At 38.7% G+C, this 21,187-nt stretch overlaps 1 protein-coding gene across 5 annotated transcripts in view; it reads left to right on the top strand.

Moving 5' to 3' along the window:
- PEX7 (peroxisomal biogenesis factor 7) overlaps positions 1-21,187 on the top strand; it is a 49,150-nt gene that overhangs the window by 8,488 nt on the left and 19,475 nt on the right. For 4 of the 5 annotated variants that reach the window (XR_014227673.1, XM_082306968.1, XM_082306967.1 and 1 more), the window contains 4 exons: positions 77-185; positions 9,934-10,040; positions 10,442-10,555; positions 15,426-15,481. Coding sequence is in view for 3 of the 5 variants with exons in the window: in XM_082306968.1 (XP_082163094.1) it covers positions 77-185; positions 9,934-10,040; positions 10,442-10,555; positions 15,426-15,481 (386 nt within the window). In the remaining 2 variants the exon portion in view is untranslated. Of the gene's footprint in view, positions 1-76; positions 186-9,933; positions 10,041-10,441; positions 10,556-12,042; positions 12,450-15,425; positions 15,482-21,187 lie in introns of all 5 variants that reach the window. The other variant, XR_014227674.1, reaches the window with a different exon arrangement.

Genomic DNA, 21,187 nt, shown 5'->3' with positions numbered 1-21,187 from the left:
AAAGCTTTTTATGCATGAATCCCTTTCCTTTCTTATTGAATGTGTACCTCAACAGTTTTCTTTTTACTTTATTCAGTGGGATCCAGCTGTGGGGAAGTCATTATGCACTTTTAAAGGCCACGAAGGGGTCATTTACAGCACTATATGGTCTCCACACATCCCAGGTTGTTTTGCATCTGCCTCAGGTAAACACGATGGTAAAGGGGTTCTCGCAACAAAAAACCCCTTGTATGTTATTGGATGAGTTTAGCACTTTGTCCAGCAGATGGTAGTGTGTGTCATACATAAAAACAGAAGAAGGAAAGATAAACGTATTGCTGCAGCTGCGTTTGGAGGTTCTGTTACCATCTGTAAATCATCCTCTTGGCCATTTAAACAGGGATCAGCAGTTTTCTAGCAGGCACTTCACTGACCTTGTGGCAATTTGTTCTGTTATTTTATGTAGCTCTCTTCCATTCACCTCACTCTTGTTATTGACCAGTAAATCATGTTATATGCTTTATTTTATGTTCTGGCTTATATTTTTGTTCAAATTATCTCACGTGTCGGTAGACTGTTAGCTCTGTGACAAACATAGTCAGTTCCCATTGAACTGTTTTAAGTACTGCTGGAGATCTCTGTGCCTTGTTCTTTGGGAAAGGTAATCATCGATTTTACTTTTCTGCTTTGGCCAGTGCTATGAGTCTTGCTGGTCAATACAATCGTAATTGAGTTGGGTGTACCTAGAGCAAAGGAGACCGTATGGTGAGGTGGCAGTGTTTTCCAAACACTGCTCCTGCTTCAGAGGCGCAAGGAGAGCTCTGGAGTGAGACCTGGAGCCTAACTGCTGACTGACTGGGCAAGGGGTGCTGTGAGCCACAGAGTTTTCTTGGGATATAGAGGGGCAGTAAAATACCGCCTTAATACAAATATTGGTAGATTAAGTCCAGTGGCTTAAATTTCTCTGATTTCAAGTCTTTTGGACTTCTGTACTGATTTAAACAGGAATTGTTTAGATCTTATGTCAAGAGGGTAAGCAAGTATAAATGTTTTCCCATTACTGAAGTTAAAGAGAGACAGTGAGTACACACAGATACTGGTCTTCCGTATTTCATGGGAAGTTTGATGAAAAAGTGCACATGGCCTTCATAAAATTTCAGTCTGGCTATTTCCATCTGACTCTGCTTGCAGAGTTGAAGTAGAATGACTAGTAAGTTACATGTATTTGTTCTAACATGCTTGGAAGCCAGATGCTGGTGCACAGATATTTCCAACTTATTTGAAGATTCATTGAGGTTATGCTTAGTGAGGTACCTATCTAATAGGATGTGCAGAGACTTACAGGACTGAGCCCTGTATGCTGTATGAACAGTTCTAATGAAATGCAGCTATATACTACAAAATAGTAGCTAAGTACCATTTGGTCAAAGGTAAGTGGAGAAAACAGTGCTTAGTGGTTTTTGCAAATTCTAGGGGATGTTACAATCTCTTTAAAGTCCTGCCTAGGAGCCTCCCCTCTGTGGTAGTCTTACTCATACAAAATTTCTGACATCTTAGATGAACAAAAGGGCTTTACTGATCCAGCTAATTATTTCAAATTTGATTCTCTAGGCTATGAAGCCACACTCTCTTCTAATACATTGCCACTTGAACAATTTTGGGAAACATTGATTGTTAGATGCTGTACATGGTGGCACTTAAATTGGGTACAGCAACATACAATTGATCTGTTCTTTCAGTGACTCAGCGGGTGCAGCTGTTGGAAGTTTTGACTAAAACACTAATGGGTTCCTATTCTTTTGTGAATTTTACTTTGACTCTTGAACGAGACTAACTGCTGGAGCCTGAAACTAATTGCAGTCAGTTTTCACCTATTGATGACTCCATAGAATTTTACAGGAAAAACAACATGCACAAAAGAAACAATATTTTTCTTCTGTAAGTACTACTCAGGTGTGAAATAAAAATCTTACAGTGTAATGCTAGTTGTAAAATCATTAGGTAAGAGAAAATGAAATCTTCAAAATGATGGTGAACTTTCTTATGGTTTCCAAAATAAAACATCTGGTGTGCTTCTAAATGAAATAACTTCAAACCAAAGATCTGGCATAGAAATCATGACATGCCAGTGTGGAAAAGGTTTCATTGTTTGCTTTTGGTTTCAGTTTACATTGGAATTTTCCTGTGGTTTGATTAGATTACTTCACTACAGAAAATACATGTAGGGAGTTTTTTCTTTGGTCATCAGGAGTGTGGGTAATAGAAGTACTCATGACCCTCTTGCTCTGGGTATAAATGCCATTTCCTTCTTGTAAGAAAGGCATATCAGACAGTTTGTGTTCAGAGAGTTTACTTCACTGTTCGGTGTTTAATGACATTCTACTCTTGTCAGTCAAGATATGGGATGAAAGTCAGATGGAACTCTTCAGGAGGCTGGGCCTCCTCATTTGAAACTTGCTATGATCCACACACTTTATAAGGATGGCAGAAAATTATGGGACAGAAAGCTTAATTTCACTGATGACTGATCTTCTATTGAGCTAAAGTTGGAGCTGGAGAAAAACTGCAATCTCAACTTGGTAGTACTGTGTCAAATTTACAGCTGTTCCCTTCTTTGATACACTTGCTGGAAGGGTTGACCTGAAGTTTTGTGGTCTATTCTGTTGCAACTTTGTGTTGTCTTGAAAATTAGTAACTGAAAATGTGTCTGGAGGGAAACTTTTTGTACTTCCTTTCATCTCCCTTGTTTGGTTTTTTTTTTGTTTGTTTGTTTTTTTAAGTTTTTAAAACAATAGCTTGTAGAAGCGTATTGAAACATTCCCTTTTTGACGGGGGCTGTGCTGCTTTAGGATTGTAGTGTGCGTGTTCCTTCTCTCTCTTGCCCCTCCTGTCACCCTTCTCTCATCCCACCTTACACATACCTACTCACAACCACGTACTTACTCATATCTTAATAGTATAAAGTCTTAGCACTTCAGACCAGAAATTAACTGTTTCATGTTGCAGCATCTTCAATTTTGCATGTGTTAATAAAATGAGTTAGGTATGTTGTTAACCATAGATTGGAAAAAATGTCGGTCTTGAAATGCTTCCTATTTAACTAAATGTAACTAAAGCAATGCACTTTTTTTTTCTTCAGATTTTAAAGAAAATAAGCAAGAGGGGAGGAGGTTTAGGAACCTTTTGCATGCTTCACCCCTGCCCTTTTTGTGCCTTTATTTGAATCCACATAGATGCCAGCAGTTTAATTTCCAGTTAACTAGTTAGTTTGTGAGCACTGAAAACAGAAAACCAAACACAACTGCAAGCCACAGTAAAATAGCTGCTCAGAAGGACCATTATGTGCCTCGACAACTCTTCCCTGAAGCTAATAAGGTTAAATCTTTGCTTTTGGAATATGACTTTTTCTCCAACTACGATGAGACTGGAAAAAGAACACGAGTAAGGAAAATGAGAAACCTAAGACTGCAATATAAAGCAGTTGAAAGAGAATTTGATACTAAGTGTGGTTATTTTGCTTCATTAAGTCTTCGATCTGAATACATGCAGGAAAACTAAGTTTGTCTGCAGTGGACAATAAAATGCAATCCAATTACAGAAGATAAATATGTCTGATGCTTCAGTTAAATTAGCTTTTATTCAGCACCTATTACACTTCCATTTAACATTTACAGGGATGTGTGAGGTACTTTACAATGCTGTTTTCTTCATGTACTCTCATTTCTTCATTTGTACTCTCAAAAAGCAAGTAAATGGCTTATCTTGTTTTGTTTGAAATTGGGAGTTAATAGTAGCAGAACAAACTGTTAATTCTGTGTGTGTAAATAACTGCTGTTGTGATGTCAGTAACAATTTCTGAGCTGATAAGCAGGACATTCAGGTGTACGTGCGGCACCAAACCAGAGCCCTGGTAAATGTCCGCCTTACAGTGAAAAAACAGTGATGTGGAAAATGTCGTTAAAGAAGTGACATAAATGTTTAACAGCATCTTCATGGCTAAAAGGGTTTAATGAGTCATTGTGTCATTTGCCCAGAAGGTATCTTTTTTTTTTTTTTTTTTTTTTTAAAACCCAGAGAGCAAATTGCTGAGAAGCACATAAAGAAAGTGCCAAAAGCACACATTGTTAGTATGTAATCAAACACAAATCAGTTCTACTAAATGATTCTCCACAACTGCAGAGCAGTTGGCCTTGCTCGGTCCTGTGGTTTATAAAGAAAGCATCCTTTATAGTATCAACTGTTTTTATTGCCCTTTAACAGCGGGAAGTAATTAATGAATACCATTTTACTCTTATCTGCATAACTGTAGTATTCTTTGATACAGATATGACACCGGCAAATGAAAATATGAATGTTTTGGATTTGACAAAGCCCAGATTTAGAATGACTGCTAGCTTTTATCTTTGCTACTGGGACCTCAGTTTTAATGCTGCATTCATTTTTAAACCGTTACTACACTCCTTAAGTTTACTGATCAGGGCAGATACGTAGTTTTCATAACATCTTAAACAAATCATGAATAAGGGAAAGAAGTATTTCTTAAATCTGCAAGATAATGTCTGTATTCATCAGTATTTAGATAGATTAATTGTATTCTTTGCTCAGAGACTTATTTTTCAGACTCGAAGCCTTAGGGTGAAAAATTTTCTCATAACACGACGAGGTGTGATCATTTCCGAGAAATTTTTATTATGCTGACAAAAGTGTTGGGCAACTGTAGCTTTGCTGGTTTACAAATGAACTTGTAAATCCACCCTGTGCTCTTTGTAAGCGCTTGCATCCAGTGCTAGACTTTAACATTAAAATTAAAAAACATTGTTTATCTTGTATTCTGTTTTATTGCCAGCCATGACATAGTGTAAGTTCCTGGACCAAATTTGGGGTTGTCAGGTCTTTGACTTCAGCTTCCTGAAGCTTCAGCTTACATTCCTGCTTCAGAAGTAGCACAGGGCAAAACAAGGAGCTGTTGGGGAGTGGGGCTTGCAGACGAGTAATTCCAAAGATGTTTGTGTTTGTTCAGGTTCCTAAAAAACTGAAGGAAATAATATTCTGTTCTGCTATGGCAGTGGTTTGTCATGAGTTCCAAAACACTTTACTAGAGGTTTGTATTCCATTAGTTTGTGTGTGGTGTCGGTCCGCTCTTTGCGTCTTATGAGTTCTGTCCTGGTTATTTGCTTGTTGAATATGCAAGAAGAAATGCCATCGTGAACAAGGTTCAAGGCTTTGCAAAACTTGGCCATTTTTGGAATCCAAATCCTCGAGGGATAAAAGGCTTCAGTTTACTGCATGGTACCTTGTGGTATGAATCGAGCACCTAGAGAGCAAACTGACTACAGAGTTACTGTGTCTTGTTGCAGTTTAGCTAAACTGCTGTTTATGCTAGAAGCTATTAAAATATAATTTACTTGTTTACTTTGTTGTGTCGAATCTATGTAATGAAGTGAGGTGGATGTTTTCATTTGCAATCTATTGCTTCGAGACATACCACCACAGTATTGAATTCATCGGAGTCTTGTGCTCAGTAAGCTTTACAAGCAACCTCTAATGTGCAAGCTGAAATATTTCTTGGGAAATGAGTTTGGCCCTCAATTTATAGTGCGTGCTAACCATAGTAAAGTATTGTATGCAGCACATGCTAGAATATAAAGCCCTTTCAGGCTATAATATTTTATATTAGAATCTCATATTGTAAAATAATGGTTTAGTGTTGAGAAGAAAAATGCAGTAACAGTTTTTTACAGTGAATTAATATGTTTTGGGTCATTTGGGTTAGAGTTGGATATCTAGCAAATATTGCCATTTGCTGAAAAATGGTTTAATAATAAGTCATAGGTTAGGTCAATTTTGAAAAAAAAAAAATTATCCCAAGATTTATGTTTAATCATCTTGGAAAACATGAAATAAAAATTTTCACTTTTTTTTTTTTTTTTAAACAATTTACTCTTTTAGAAAAAGACTCTGTAGGGGTCTTCTCTGAAATAATGGTCTTTTGACTTTTAGCTTGACAGCATTTTGTATCAGACCAAAAAATTACCAGTTGGAAAGTATATTTCCACTGGTAATTATGTTTACTTGATATCTAGGTTGTGCTACATGGAAATAGATTTTGTGCATTCAGTAGAGTCCTGTTGGATGATTTGAATAAAGCTGTTATTTATGTCACTCTATTTCTGTCTCTCTGTGTGGAATCTCATGAGCTTTACTAATCCTGTTCTAGGTCTGTGTATACTGTCTATGATAGAAATGGACAGCATGATCATTTTAGCATGCCTAAAAAGATTTTGATAGTCGTGAGATTTGGGTTCTGCTCTTTCTTTATTCTCCCACAGATTTTCTGTTTGATTCTGGCTAAATAATTTAATCTGGTTTAGTATTTAAAAAATACATAAAAGTAAGCAAGTAATGTTAACTTGTAATCATTCAGTGGCACTGCAGAAGTATTTACTTTAATCGAGATTTCTTTGATGTTACACCATATATGCCAACACTTGTGTCTTTTATGCTGAATTCTTTTTCTACAGTAAATGAAAGATATATTATTTGGGGTTTTCTTCTCTTGATGAGAGAACAGTGTCAGAAGATCAGATTTCTTGCTTTAGAACTTAAAAAAAATCAGATTCACTTTTTCTAAGTGAAACTTTAAGCTAACGGTACTTTGGTTTGAAAAACATTGTATCTGGCCTGGTTAGAATCCTTTTTGCCTTCAGATAGTATTTAAGGTTTCTTGGGTTTTTATTAATCTCCCAAATACCTAGCTATTTTTTATAGTTAATGTTGTACCTCTGTACTGTCTGGCAATGATTGCTTAGCTGGTTGTTGTCACAGGACTTGGAAGATTGATTTATGGATTTGGGTAAAATACATCTGTAAGTAAAAAGCCAGTATAAAACCTACATGAAATTTAAATCTTAAATAAACTGTATCTTTTCACTATCGTATATTGTCATTCACATTAGCAGTCTTTATCCCATGTACGGGGATGATGTACTTGTAGATTAGCATCTCTTTCAAAAATTTTGAATAGATGAGTATATATTGTGTAGTTCTATTGATTCGTCCAAGATTTCACAAATATTCATTAAAATGAAAGAAAGCAAGTACAATATACAAACAAATCTGGAATCATAATTATCTAACAGACCAGCAAAAATCTGTTGCCATAGAGAAATTGCTTCTTACAAAAATAGAAATATTTTGTGGGGAAGATGTTGGCCACTTTTGTGGTTGCTTACTTTGGGAGGCCGACTGGAAGTGGCTGTTAGTGAGTATGATTGTATTAGGTGTGCTTTACTTATACTTTCTATTATTATTATCCTACTTCTGCTTTACCATATGGAAGAAATGCATCCTTTGTAATGCAGATTTGAAGGAATCATGGAAATGTGGAAATTCCAAAATTTTTAACAGCAATTTTTGTTGAAATGAGATGTAATAAATTAGATATATATTGTGAGGTCATGGAAAGATGTTTGAGGTAAAAAAAAAGTTTGTTAAAATGTGTAACGTGTCAGGGTTACACTGTTTATCAGCTTTTTTTTAAATTAATCTGATTCTTCCGCTTACAGCTTAAATGGAAAAATTGGATTTGCCTTTGGCTTTAATTCAGTCTGTTCTATTCACAGAAAGGTTCACTTGCATGTTATGTTACTCCATTAAAAACATTTCACAAATAGTGCCAGCCAGAATTAATAACAGCTAAGTCTAGCATTTTCAAAGACGTAGGGGAAAAAAAAAAAAGGAAAATAACTCTTTTTCTTGTGCATCAGCATTTTCTATTAAAAAAGAAATAATTGGGGCAATTGTATATTTAGCATCAAAATTGTTATTGGCTGAGTAACTTACTTTTCCAAATGTTTTTGGCCCTCACAATGCTACTGTGGCCCATCTCTGTAGCAGTTCATTCTAGTTCACCTGGATTTATATATTTATTTGCTTGGGAAAAATGATCCTGTCTGTAGTAAAATATGTGTTTCCCCTTCAAATTTATGTTATCTGATGAAATTAAAATAAAAGCTTTTTAAGAAGTCCATTATAATATCTCTGAAAGACTTAAGACTCAAACTGAAATCTGTCTTCTGCAGGCAAGCAGATTAGCAAGACTAATGGTGGGTGGATGGGCATACTACCTTTTTTTTGCCAAGACCCTGCTGGTCATGTTTCTTCCTCTCCATATGTTGCCGCCTTTTTATAAGCACTGTAGTGACGTTTGGGGCTTCAGCTGACCACAGGGTGTCATGGTCAGGAGTGCTATACGTACACTGAGCAGCAATCTTGCTCTTAACAGTATTAAAATAGGCGAGGGGAGTGAAAACCATGAGAAGTCGTGTGTTTTTCCCACCTTACAGGTAGGGAATTTATCCACCAAGAGTACTGTATCTCTCACAATCATGGAGTCTGAGGAAAAGCCAACCAACCATCAGAGCAAAGCTTCCAGTGATCTGTGTAGTACCACACTCATAAGGCCAGTCTTGTGTCACATAGTGGAACCAAGCTCTCTCTAGCTTCATTTTTGTATTCACACTTTCCAAACGTTTTATGTCTTTTTGCAAAGTCTACAGGGCCTGGTAGTTCGTGCAATAGGAATATTGTTGTTGTGGCTCTAGGGATGGTTTTGTTTGAACTGTAGCCAGTTTCTTGAAAAGAGCTATGATTTTGTGTGCCCAACTGTATTTTTTAAGGCCAGTGACCAACTGGGCACTAAAACCATCAAAACGCTTGTATCTAAACAGCACAAAAATCATAATTATTCATGGTAACCAATGTGAGGATTTCCAGAAGTGTTTCTGGTAAAGAAACATTAGTAATTTCTTCAGTAGCAAGGTAAAACAGTGGGTTTTTAATTTAAGTAGTATTGATACATGCTTTCTGTAGAAATCACGGGTGTTTGGATACAGCTTCTAATGATTTCATTTGTCTCTTGAACGAACACAGGCATAATCATGAATTCTAATTAATTTTCTCTCTCTGTAAACAAATGAGCTGGAGAATCCATTTTTGCTGATGCAAAGCTAAATATTCAAGGTTAATGAGAGAATCGCGATTAGAAAAAGTGAAAAGCATGGTTGTCTTGTCAACTGATGCAGTTTTCCATGTCTTTGTAAGCCATTAGGAACTGAGTTTGTAAGAAGGGTCTACACAAATGCTAAAGATCTTTAGGGGTAGGAGACAATTTATTGCTGAAGGTAAAGAGAGAGGCTCAGGTGATTCACAGCTCTTAAGTTAAGCTGGATCCCCTTCATTGCTCTCTGAAGACTTCTGTGTATGTGTGCACTCACATGTGCAGGGGGGTGTGTGTGTGCGCGCTCCGAGGTTAAAGCAGACGTTGCCTTTAATATGTGTAACAGTTACAGCAGAATGACTTTATCTTCCAATATTTCAATAAATGAGAGTAACTGTGCAGGTTTTGCACATGATGAGTACAGGTAATGTGTCTTAAATTTTCCTTTCATTGAAAGAATCTGGAGATAAGTTGCATTTTAAATACCGTTCACTTTTCTGCATGCCAAAAGCATGTGCCTAGGTACTTTTTCTCAGCTGGCTTGCAGAGAAAGTTTTTTCATGATTCTGGTCTTCTAAGTCCATTTTTAAATGGACCTTAAGCTCCTACTTTAACTAAATGCTATTTAAGTATTTTACCCCATCTCCTTTTAATCAAATCAGAGTTTTAAAAAATAATTAAAGTGTTAGTAATAAAACGAAGGTTGTTTTGGGTTTGTTTTGGGGGTTTTTTGGTGTTTTTTTTTCCTAATGAAAGAGCAATAGTAAGTTCTGATTCCTTCTGTGCATCAGTCTGACTTCTGTGTCTATAATGTGCTTGCTTTATTTGGCATGAGTGTCCTCATATAATAGTTTGTATTTTACACAGCTAAGAAACAGTTGTCTACTAAATACTAGTGGATTAACTGCATCCCGTAACGGATTAAACAATGTTGAATCAATTTCTCTTTGTTTCAGGTGACCAGACTTTAAGAGTTTGGGATGTGAAAGCCCCTGGAGTCAAACTTGTGATACCGGCCCACCAGGCCGAGATCTTGAGCTGTGACTGGTGCAAATATGATGAGGTATAAACCTGTTTGTCCACCTCTTTTCCTAATTGAATGACTCTCATTAAATAGTGGGTTTTTTTACTGCAACATTAATGCATCTTCTCTTTGTAAAAACGGGTCTAGTTGCTTTGTTGCTCTCATTTGCTACTACATCTTCAGAAGAGCATTGTTCCAACAGATAGATGGCCCAAGTAGATCAGAGGCTTTGCTTATTCTTTTGTATAGGGGACAGAATAGTCCATAGTGGAGAAACAGTTTGTGTTTCTCTGTTCTCTTTAATTTACACACTGGAGACCTTATTTATGATTTATTCATCTGTATTGTTTGATTTATCTAACTTTTGTAGCCAGCATATGCATCACTGCAATTTAATAATTAAATTGTCCTGATATATCTGTGTTCTATCAAATCATCAGAACTTGCTGGTAACTGGTGCAGTTGACTGTAGCTTGAAAGGCTGGGATTTGCGGAACATCCGGCAGCCAGTGTTCATCTTGCTTGGTCATACCTATGCTATCAGAAGAGTAAAAGTAAGTTGTATTTTATTCCCCATTGACCACCACTGAATTGCTACACAAATTTTTACTGGAAAGCAGTAATGTTTTTTATTGTCTAATAACTAGGAAAAAAACAACAGGTGTTGAAGATGTTAGATGCTACAGTGACTGTTCTTGGAAACCTTCAGTGTAGCACTGCAAAACATTTTGATGTTTAGCAGATTGCTGGGATTTCAAAGTAAATGACATCTTCAAAGTCAATATATTTCCATGAGGAGTGTTCAAGAGCTTGAGAGAGGGCTGGGAGGTTTACTTCAGCTAAGTTATATGGGAAGTTTGAGATAGAGAAAATACTTTCCCTTATTCATTTTTTTAAATGGTGCTGTGCCCTTTTCTTTCCATATAAAGGGTCAATATTCACATAAGGCAAGGTACAGAACTTGTTGTGAATGTGTATTTTTGTGTATACAAAGAAAATGTTAATATGTTCAAAGAGATTTTGAAACTTTATTCATGAAGGGCTACAGGTGACCATACTGGATCTGTGTACTAGTAGATCACCCACCAATAGGAATTTCTTCTAGATGCACAATGATGTATTTTTCATATTAGTCAGTGCTTGTTATTTTTTTTATATTAGTCAGATAATACCTGATCCTTTTAAAGCCTTTCAGGAACAGGTATGTTTATTAATATTTTCTAGGAAGTCTGAACTGGCAGAAAAAAATTATCCTGGGTGAGTATTTTGCTTCCCATGCCCTTGAAATTTTTGATGTGTTTCTAACAACTTTAAAAGTTACTGCACTTAGCCTGTAATTTGTCAGAAAAGGATGTGACTCGGGGAGTTGTTCCGTATCGCAAATCCTGTTTGTGGCCAGACAGCCTGAGAAGCTCCCGCTCCTCCTTATCCCAGCTACCCTTGCCTGCTATCCCCACTGGTGGTAGCTGTCCAGACTTTTTTTCTGATTTAATTCCTGCATGACCATTCTCTAATCTGGCTCTGTGAAATGTTCTTCATAGCAGAAGAACATTAGCAGTGGTGTTAGACTTTTGTTTTTTCTTGTTTTTTAAACAAGATCATTTTGCAACTCCAATTTGACAGCCATTAAGACAGATGAATCAATACAGTATCAATCAATACAGACTGTCATATTCTTACTCTCTGAGAGTTAGTGGGATCTTTCAAAAACAGTTCTGCCACTAAGGGATTCATAGCACATTGTCTTCATGATAAAATGGAGAAAGTGAATGCAGAACTGTTATACACCATAACCTGTGATAATAGAACTAAAGGACACTTGATGAAACTAGTAGAAGACGGGTCTACAAACAGATGGAAGTACTTCTTTTACACATCAGATGGTAGACTTCTTGAATTAGCTCTCTGCACAAGAGGTTGCATAGACAGGCAGTGTCGTCAGGTTCATGGATAGCAGCTGGTCAATAAACAGATACTAGAAGAGCTAGACAGGGATAGCGTCTCTGATTTCTCTACTCTTGATCATCCTGAGCTGCATTAGGAAGAGCGTTGCCAGCAGGCTGAGGGAAGTGATCCTTCCCCGCTACTCACCGCACCAGTGAGACTACATGTGGAGTGCTGGGTCCAGTTCTGGGCTTCCCAATACAACGGAGACATGGACATACTGGAGTAAATCCAGCAAAGGGCCACAAAGAACATGAAGAGACTGCAGCCTCTGTCCTACCAGGAGAGAGCTGAGAGAGCTGGGATTTGTTTAGCATGGCAAAGAGAAGGCTTAGGGAGGATCTTATCACTGTGAATGAATGATTGGGGGAAACAGAGACGACAAAGCCTGACTCTTCTCAGTGGTATCTAATGAGAGGACAAGAGGCAATTGGTACAAACTAAAACACAGAAGATGCCATGTAAACATAGAGCACTGGGCTCAAAGACTGTTGGCTTGACCAGGTAGGTATCTTTTATATTCTTACACCGTCTCATCTGAGTTTCCATTTTATGGCCCATCATACTCCCTGTTTTCTTAAAATGCCTTGAAATGATTAAATGCCTTAAAATGCTTTGAAAGGAGTTGGCCAGCAGTAGAACTTTCCTTGCGCCAACCTCTGAGATCAGTTCACCACGTGGCTTTAAGGAGATGGTGGGGAGGCTGTATATGCATGCATGTGCAAAGGAGAGGTATGTGAGAGTACATGAGTTTTGTTTCATCTTAGCAGGCTTTTATAGCTTCCATTTCAAGATAGACATGGTCCCTGTTGGATGTAAGATATGAGAATGTGGTGCAGCGTATCTACGCTTGCATGGTATAACTCACCAGTCACACTAAATGGAGAGAGACACCAGGATGGTACCTAAATAGAGACAGCTGTCCCTACTGATATCCCTTCTCCTACATTGTGCTGACACTAGCACTTATAAAGCTGTGCAGCAAGCTGGCTCAGCTGGTTGCTCTGACTGAAAATCCTGTCCCTAAAAGCGACTAGTTTCTGTCTGGATCACTAAGCTGTCTCTGTTGCTCAACCACACAATTGCAAGCCCTGACATAAAGGAGCGGGGCAGGAGCACACAGCCTGAAGTGGAAAGGAAAGGGAAGGCCACGAGTCTTGGCAGCAGTGCACTGTTAAATTAGCTTAAACCAACCATGAAATCACACTCTTAAGTTGTCTGTCTTTTGTATTCTGTTCAATTGTTCAGGGTTGTGTTGACTGTCAGATGTGAGGCTGGCAAGGAATTCTACCCAACACGATACTGTCAGGATTCCTGCAGATTTCTTGTTGTCTTTCACTGCAGTACATGGCGTTATCAGCACACTGAGGTTGTCTGGAGCCCTTTTCAGGAGTTTTTGACATTGGTGCATTTGGCTGTTTCATATTCCTGGCTGGCTTCAATCTCTTATACTGAAATGTAGTTATTGTTTTTGAGTTTAGCTAAAAAGATACTTGGATGAATGATCTGAGAAATATTGGAGGTCAGGCTGGATGATATGTTGGTCTTTTCTGTCTATATACAACTGTCGTGGTTTAACCCCAGCCGGCAACTCAGCACCACACAGCCGCTCGCTCACTCCCCCCCGGTGAGATGGGGGAGAGAATCGGAAGAGTAAAAGTGAGAAAACTCATGGGTTGAGATAAAGACAGTTTAATAGGTAAAGCAAAAGCTGCACGCGCAAGCAAAGCAAAGCAAGGAATTCATTCACTACTTCCCATGGGCAGGCAGGTGTTCAGCCATCCTCAGGAAAGCAGGGCTCCATCACACGTAACGGTTACTTGGGAAGACAAATGGCATCACTCCGAACGTCCCCCCCTTCCTCCTTCTTCCCCCAGCTGATATACTGAGCATGATGCCGTAGGGTATGGCATGGCCCTTGGGCCAGTCTGGGCCAGCTGTCCTGGCTGTGCTCCCTTCCAGCTTCTTATGCACCTGGCAGAGCACAAGAAGCTGAAAAGTCCTTGACTGGGGTAAACTCTGCTCAGCAAGAACCAAAACACCAGTGCGTTATCAACATTATCCTCATCCTAAATCCAAAACACAGCACTCTACCAGCTACTAAGAAGAAAATTAACTCTATCCCAGCTGAAGCCAGGACAACAACTGTTCAGATGATAAAATTCTAGTATCTTACAGTTAAGTGGAACAGAATTTTAAAATATTCTCTTCTCTTTGTAGCAGAAGGACATTACGCAAATTCTTTCAACTTTTATGTGTAGCACTCTGCTAAGTATTTTGATAGAGTTTGCTTAGGTAGGTTTCTAGGATACTTAAGGTTAATGACAAAGCTTTTCAGCTTTGACAAGATGTTTTTGCTTCATCTGAAAATATGTGGACAGAGATGCAAAGGGGGCATGTGGGAAATGTGCTATTGGTTTTTGCTGCCCATCAGACTTCTTCCCTTTTATTATTCATATTGCTGAGGTGCAGAAGAAAAAGATGTTTTGTTGAGATTTTTTTTTTTTTCCCCCTCCAGAAAAATTGTAGGAAATCTGGGGAGGTTAAAGTTCAAGCGTGCACATCCCTCAATTCTGCTATAGTGAAGAGAACTCTGTCAGCAGAGTTCAGCAGGCAACAACATACACCGCTCTCTTGGCAAGTAGGGCAGTTGTGGCGATAGCCCAGGCTTAACTTTTGACTTTGTAGTAGCTGTGAATATTATTGGATGTCTTGCAGGAAGAATCTTATCTATGAACCATGATGTGGGGGACCTGCATTCAAACTGAAGTTATGTCAATGACTTGTGTATTTCCTGTTGAGAAATACAGACCTTAAAATAGTTGGAAACTGAGGGTTGCCAAAAAGCTGGAGCCGAGGTGAAAATTTTCGCCTAACTGCATCCTTATTGCTGCAGTTCCTAGACCTGTGTGCCAGAGTCCGTAGAATAGTGTGTCCCATCAAATGCCCTGCAGGAGAGGGGGAAATTATGAAGTGACGTTATACTGCCTTCAGTTTTTCAACTTGTCTCCAATTTTCCCATTTCTGTAAACAATTTCAAAATTTTAGAACATGGAATTGATGACAGTAATGTATTTTACGTTCTCTGCAGTATTTTCTGTCTCTGAAAATAATAAACTGGTCACATAGCTTTTCTGAAACTTGCTTTATATAATGAGATGATACTTGGCTTGTCAGCCAAAAGCAGAATTTCATGACCGTTTATATGACTGTCCTAAAACTTCTTAACTTCACAACAGGCTTGTTTGGCGCTGCTGTAATGAAATCAAACCAAACCAAACCAGGATCCCATAGAGCATTCCTTGTAATTACAAGCATGGTGGGGAAATTTGTTGATGTAGTCTGTTTTGTTGCAGCATGATGTGGTACCTACCAAGACAGTTTAGACAGTTAAACTTGGGTAACTTTCTACTTCTAGTAAGTCTCTATATGTTCACGATGTTTTTACTTTAAAAGTTGTTCTGTTTTGTTTTCTTGCAGTTTTCACCATTCCATGCAACCTTATTGGCCTCTTGCTCCTACGATTTTACTGTGAGGTACAGTATTTTTTTAATTGGATAAAAATGGAAAGATAATCTATTATAATGTGGCTTGCTATAGAAAACAGTTCTAGAGTGGACGTACTGAAGTGCAGTTAATGTTGCTGTCAGGTATTTTCTCTCTTCATAAGCTATGTTGAAAAAGCACGGGTTCTTCGCTTAAAGGCTAGCTCAGTCACTCTTCTGAATGGTATCTGCTCTGATAGATGCTTTCTGTAATCCTTTTCACATCATTCTGCTGAACATAGTTGCGTCCGGCTGTGATAGTGTCTGATAAGAAGGTAAATAACCTCTTAAATGAATGTAGGTGGGTGACTTCTTATGTTTCTGTGACATATTCTTATTTAAGCTTTTTATGAACAGTTTTTGTCCTACCAGTATCTGAGGAAGCTTTAGTATTGTTCCACAGTGTGTATGCTGAAGTTCTTTAGACAGTATTTCTGCAAGTTCCCTTGGCTGCCCAGTATATCTGATACTGCTGAGGATTTTATAGTACAGCTCATTTAAAGCTGATTAAAAGTCCTAAAGAAGTTTGACTTCATATTAGGGCTTCTCTAAGATACAGTGTTATAAGTCAATACACTATGAAGTACATTCCTGAATATTTCAATCACATTCTTTCATCTACATTTTAACTGTATAACATGGACTGAATATAGTAGGCAGCACATTTAGAAATGGGAGAAGCTCTCTTGCCTCCACAAATGACTGCAAAGTTATCCCGCTCACCCAAATCATCCCAACTAATGTCACTTCTGGTTGTGTCCTAAGTGGTCTGACACCAGGCACAGAAAGGTTCTGTTTCCTAAGGGAAACCTCACTAACTCTCAGTGCCTGTACATGTTTCTAAATCATAAATCTGTATAGTGTTGTGCCATAACATCATATAAAGTTGCATCATGAAGTTAGTGTGTTAAGCATTGTAGGAATTTTGTATATTTTCAAAAATCTTACTGGAAGAGGGGTATAGCTGGAATACTCTTGTTTTCATCCAAGCTCTTGGTTGCAGCTCCCAGAATGCAGCTAACAGAAGCATGCAGGGGTGCAAAGGGGCTCCGAAGCTCTGCTATAGATGGTGTGGGACTGCTTGAGACTGTACAGTGACAACGGTGACGTTCCATAGGGAGACAGCTGTGTCCTTGGCACATGTGAGTCCTCAACCTCGATAGCACTAGAGAGGATGTTGCCTTCCAGGTCTTAGGCTGCAGGGAGTGCCTGGTGCCTCTTCCTGGGGCTGGGGGTGACGGTGGCCTCGCCTGTGGGAGATGTGTTCTCTTTGAGGAGCTGATGTGAAGGAGCTGCAGGAGGAGATGAGCAGACTGTGTACGATCAAGGATAGTGAATGCAAGATTGACGGGGTCTTCACAGATACCCTTCAGAGGTGGGAGCCCAAATCCCACAGTGCAAGGAAGGAGGGACAGCTAGAGACTATGCTTCAAGCAGTAGAGGATAAGGATAAAGATTCCGATGATGGGGGAGTCTGGAAACTTGTGACTTCTGGCAACACAAGTTGGAGCTAGAGAACAGATCTAGTGCCCTGGAAATGGGTGAGCAAGACAAGCTCAGTCTGGGGAGGTGTCAGAGTCAGCTGAGCCTGAATCAAGTGTCTGCACCAAAAGAAAAATGTGCATAGTCACTGGAGGCTGCCTCCTGAAGTATCTGTCTGCCAACCCAACCTGATGTCTTGGAAGGTTTTGCTGCCTCCCTGGGGTTGAGGTCCAGGAGGTTGTGGAGAGACTGCTAGGGTTTGTCAAGATTCACAACACTGCCTTTTCCCACTTACCTGTGTGGGTTCTCGTGTTACTGAAAGAGGTGACTATGAATATATCAAGAGTGGCTACATGGCATTGGGGGCCCAGGTGGCATTTTCCTTGATCCTGACAGTGAAGGAGAAAGGTTCGGGTAGGAAAAGACATCTCCAGCAAGTCAACACTTGGCCGCATAGCAGGTGTGACAAGCAGGGCTTTGTCTTTTACAACCATAGGATTCTCTTTTAAGCGATTGGGTACTGTGAGGCGGGCATAAGATCCGTCTGACAAAGTAGAGCAAGAGCATCTTTGCCAACAGGCTTGCTAACCCAGTGAGGAGTGTTTTAAACTACAGATATCAGGGCAGAGTGACCATAACCTGAAGAGAAGTGAAAGCACAAGGATCAGAGAAGAGTGTGGGGAATAGCATAATGCCAGAGGCTTTTGCACTTTCCCTGTGAAAGGAACCTGAAACCTGTATATAGCAGAGGAGGCAAATGGGGAATTAGAAGTCCATGTGTGGCAGCAGAGCTATGGTCTCTTGGGAATTAGAGAGAGATGGTGGGACCACTCACAAGACTGGAGTGCTGCGATGGATAAAGGCTCCTCAGGAAAGAGAGGCTTCAGTCACTCCCTTAAATTTTCAGTCCCTACATGGGCTTGTTCCTTTCAAAAATTGTGCCTCTCTCTTGTAGATTAGAACTGGATGGTGAATGTACGTAACACTCCTGTCCCCCACAGGCATGTTGTTATTTCAGTAAAGGACTTAAGTGCTTGAGAACCTTTCATAAGTTCATGTTAATTGTTATTCTTTTGCTTACTGCAATAAGGGGTAGTGCCTTGCTAGTGATATCCGCTGTCATGTGGTTGGTGCCAGGAGCCTGACAGTGTAAGTGCTGTGATGTCCATATGTATATAACTTTCTATACTGCTGTACCAGCATTCTGTCTTGTATAAAGTGTGTAATTTTATTTATGTTTAAAATGCAGTTCTCATAGAATACTGCACAGTGGTCTGTGGAAGGCTATTTATGGGATCTTGCTTAACATCCTTTACTGATGCAGTGCCAGCTGGACATGGTTTAGTCCGAGGACATGGTTTAGTGGTGGACTTGGCAGTGATATGTTAACGGTTGGACTCAATGATCTTAAGGGTCTTTTCCAACCTTAACAATTCTATGATTCTATGATTCTGGTTTGCAGCATATAATTTCTCAAAAGGTTTCTAGGTCTAAAATAAAAAGTGGTAATTGGTTTCTTCCAGTGGCCTTGTCTGAGCAATAAGACTAATAATCAGCATGCTGATGCATTGAAGTGACTTGATTGTGTTGTCATGCTCTTCCCACTTTTGACACCAACTATATATCCTTCAGGTTTGGCACTAATGCGCTTCATGCAGTACCAAAATCTAGTGCAATTTCAGCTCTGACATTTTCATATGTGGAAACTGTCAGTAAAGACAAGGAGAGCTCCTAGCTCATATACCAGGGTGTCTGTAAATGCAGAGCTTGAGGACCTTTTCACAAAATGCCACTCTAGGCATTATTTTTCTGTCCAAACAATTACTTGTTGTGACTAGGGACAGAGGGCGGGGTTGAAGAGATGAAATACACAGTTTTAGCAGTTTCTAAAACTATTAGTTGCTGGGTTTGGCATGATTGAACAAACAACAGAGACGGCCAGGTGAAAGTCTTTGGAAAAGGTGGCACAAGCAAAATATTCTGTATAATGCAGGAAACTTGTTACCACAACACTTTGGGAACATCTCTTTTAAAGGATATAATATGATGACTGTGTTGTACCTCTGCCACATATCCTGTACTGTCATTTACAGTAGCTCACAGTAAGAAGCAGAGTTCACTTAGAAATGGTCAGAGTTTGACTGGATGCACCATACACGTGTGTATGTGTGGACATGACTATATACACACACATACATACATTTCAATTTTATAACAAAAATATAGAAAATTGATAAATATATAAAAGGTGGAAGAGAAGTAGGGATTCCAGTACATGGTATTAATTTTGGATCTTGTTTAATCCTCGAGGACATGGTATAGTGGTGGACTTGGTAGTGATAGGTTAACGGTTGGACTCGATGATCTTAAGGGTCTTTTCCAACCTTAACGATTCTATGATTCTACTCAAGGCCTGTGACTTTTTAGCCATATTTGATAGTAATTCATAGAACAGTATGGTATGGCAGTCATTTAAAAACAGATTCATTGATACAAGCAGTGTTACTTTAATAACAGCTTAGTTTATGATATTGTTCTTTTATTTTCTGTAACATTTCTGTTTGAAGCTCAGAATTGTCTATAAACATTAACATATAGTAGTTAACTGGATACAGCATAGCTTGCTGTTTAAGCTGTGTAATCTTAAATGTTACTGAAGCTTTATAGTCTAACCAAACGCACGCAAATCTTAAATAAGATTACCGAACTGCCATGTAAGAGGCAGGGTTTTTGTTTGTTTCAGGTAGGACAGCTAGTTTGGCACATCATCACAACTGGCTATCTAAAAGCAAAAGACAGTAGGTTGAAAGCAAAGTTAACAACGCTTAGCTTCATTCTTTGCAAATAGTATAATGATTGTATGTGTATACTATAGCCAAGCTATTGAAAAGAAAACTAGTTCACATGCCAACTTCATGTTGGGGGCTAAGAAAAAGAGGGTGTAGATTTGAACTTGAGTTTTTACATACTTGGGTGTAATGATTTGGATTTAACGTCTACTAAATGCCTCATTGAGACAAATTTTTTCTATACCACTTCCTTACTCTTTGGAGGAGTTCAGGAAGAATGTAGGTTAATTAAAGAGCAGTTTTAACACAAATGAATCATTAAATGCCAGGAAATGCACGAAGTACTGTAACATTTCCAGGACTTATTTAGGTCTGCATGCATGTTCTTAAACCTTATCTCTATAAAAATTCAGTTTGAAAGAACATCAGTGTCATCTCTTACTGGAATCACTGTTTCATAATTTTGGACTCTCTTCAGTATAAAAAAAAAATCTTGGTGCATTAGGCACAGGCAGTGCTCACCAAAATTTGAACAGAAGATCTGATAAATTGTAGAACTTCATTAAGCTGGTATCAGGCCAGATCATGAAATGTATTCACAGAAGCTTGCCTCTGAGACAAAAAGGCAATTTTTGTTGAAAGTTGTACTGTACTAGACATCATCTCTGCAAGACACTTTAAGGTAAACCACTATCTCCAGCTCTCCACCACTGTGTACAAGTTCAGTAACTCAGATCACAAAGAAATCTTGAGAACTTCTGGAATAATGCTGCGCATAAAAGAAACTGTTTGTCACTTCAGTTAATTATCCTTGTTGTCTTTTTTGTTTGTTTTTTTGTTTGGTTTTTTTTCTTCAAGGTGAAAAGGTGGGTGTTCGCTCATTTGCCCTCCTTCCCCCCCCCCGCCCCCAATGGAGAATATCTTCCCGCTGATCAAAATGCTTGTCACTGGTGGCTTCCAGTGTGAAACTGATAACTCTGCAATAGAAGAACTTGTTAATTTGAATGTTTCAGTTGATGATAGCTCCTGCTTCATTATAAAAAGTCTCCTTGATAGCAGAGTTGGTAGTGGTGGTCAGAGCTTTGGGCATTACATCTGATGAAACTAACAAAATTCAAAACTGATTGTACTTTTCAATTATGATTTAACTGTTTGTTGCAGCTATAGAGTTAGTCAAAACCACTCATACACCAGTGTAAAGTGCATCTGTTCTCTTACATGTTTCCTTTTTGGATTAAAACAAGAATTACAATTTCATGGTAAAAATTTTGATATATAAAAGAATGTCCAGGTTCTTGTATTTTTTTTAAAATTCACTGGCATTTTCCTGCCTGCACATGCTACTTTTCTTTGAAATAAGTATTATCAGACGGAATTTCTCTTAAAACTAGGAAAGTTTGGCAGCAGGAGCTACTCATCAAAGGAT

The sequence above is a fragment of the Platalea leucorodia genome (assembly GCF_965183815.1).
Source record: "Platalea leucorodia genome assembly, chromosome: 3".
Classification (NCBI taxonomy): Eukaryota; Metazoa; Chordata; class Aves; order Pelecaniformes; family Threskiornithidae; genus Platalea; species Platalea leucorodia.
This window is presented reverse-complemented; position numbering and strand designations above follow the sequence as displayed.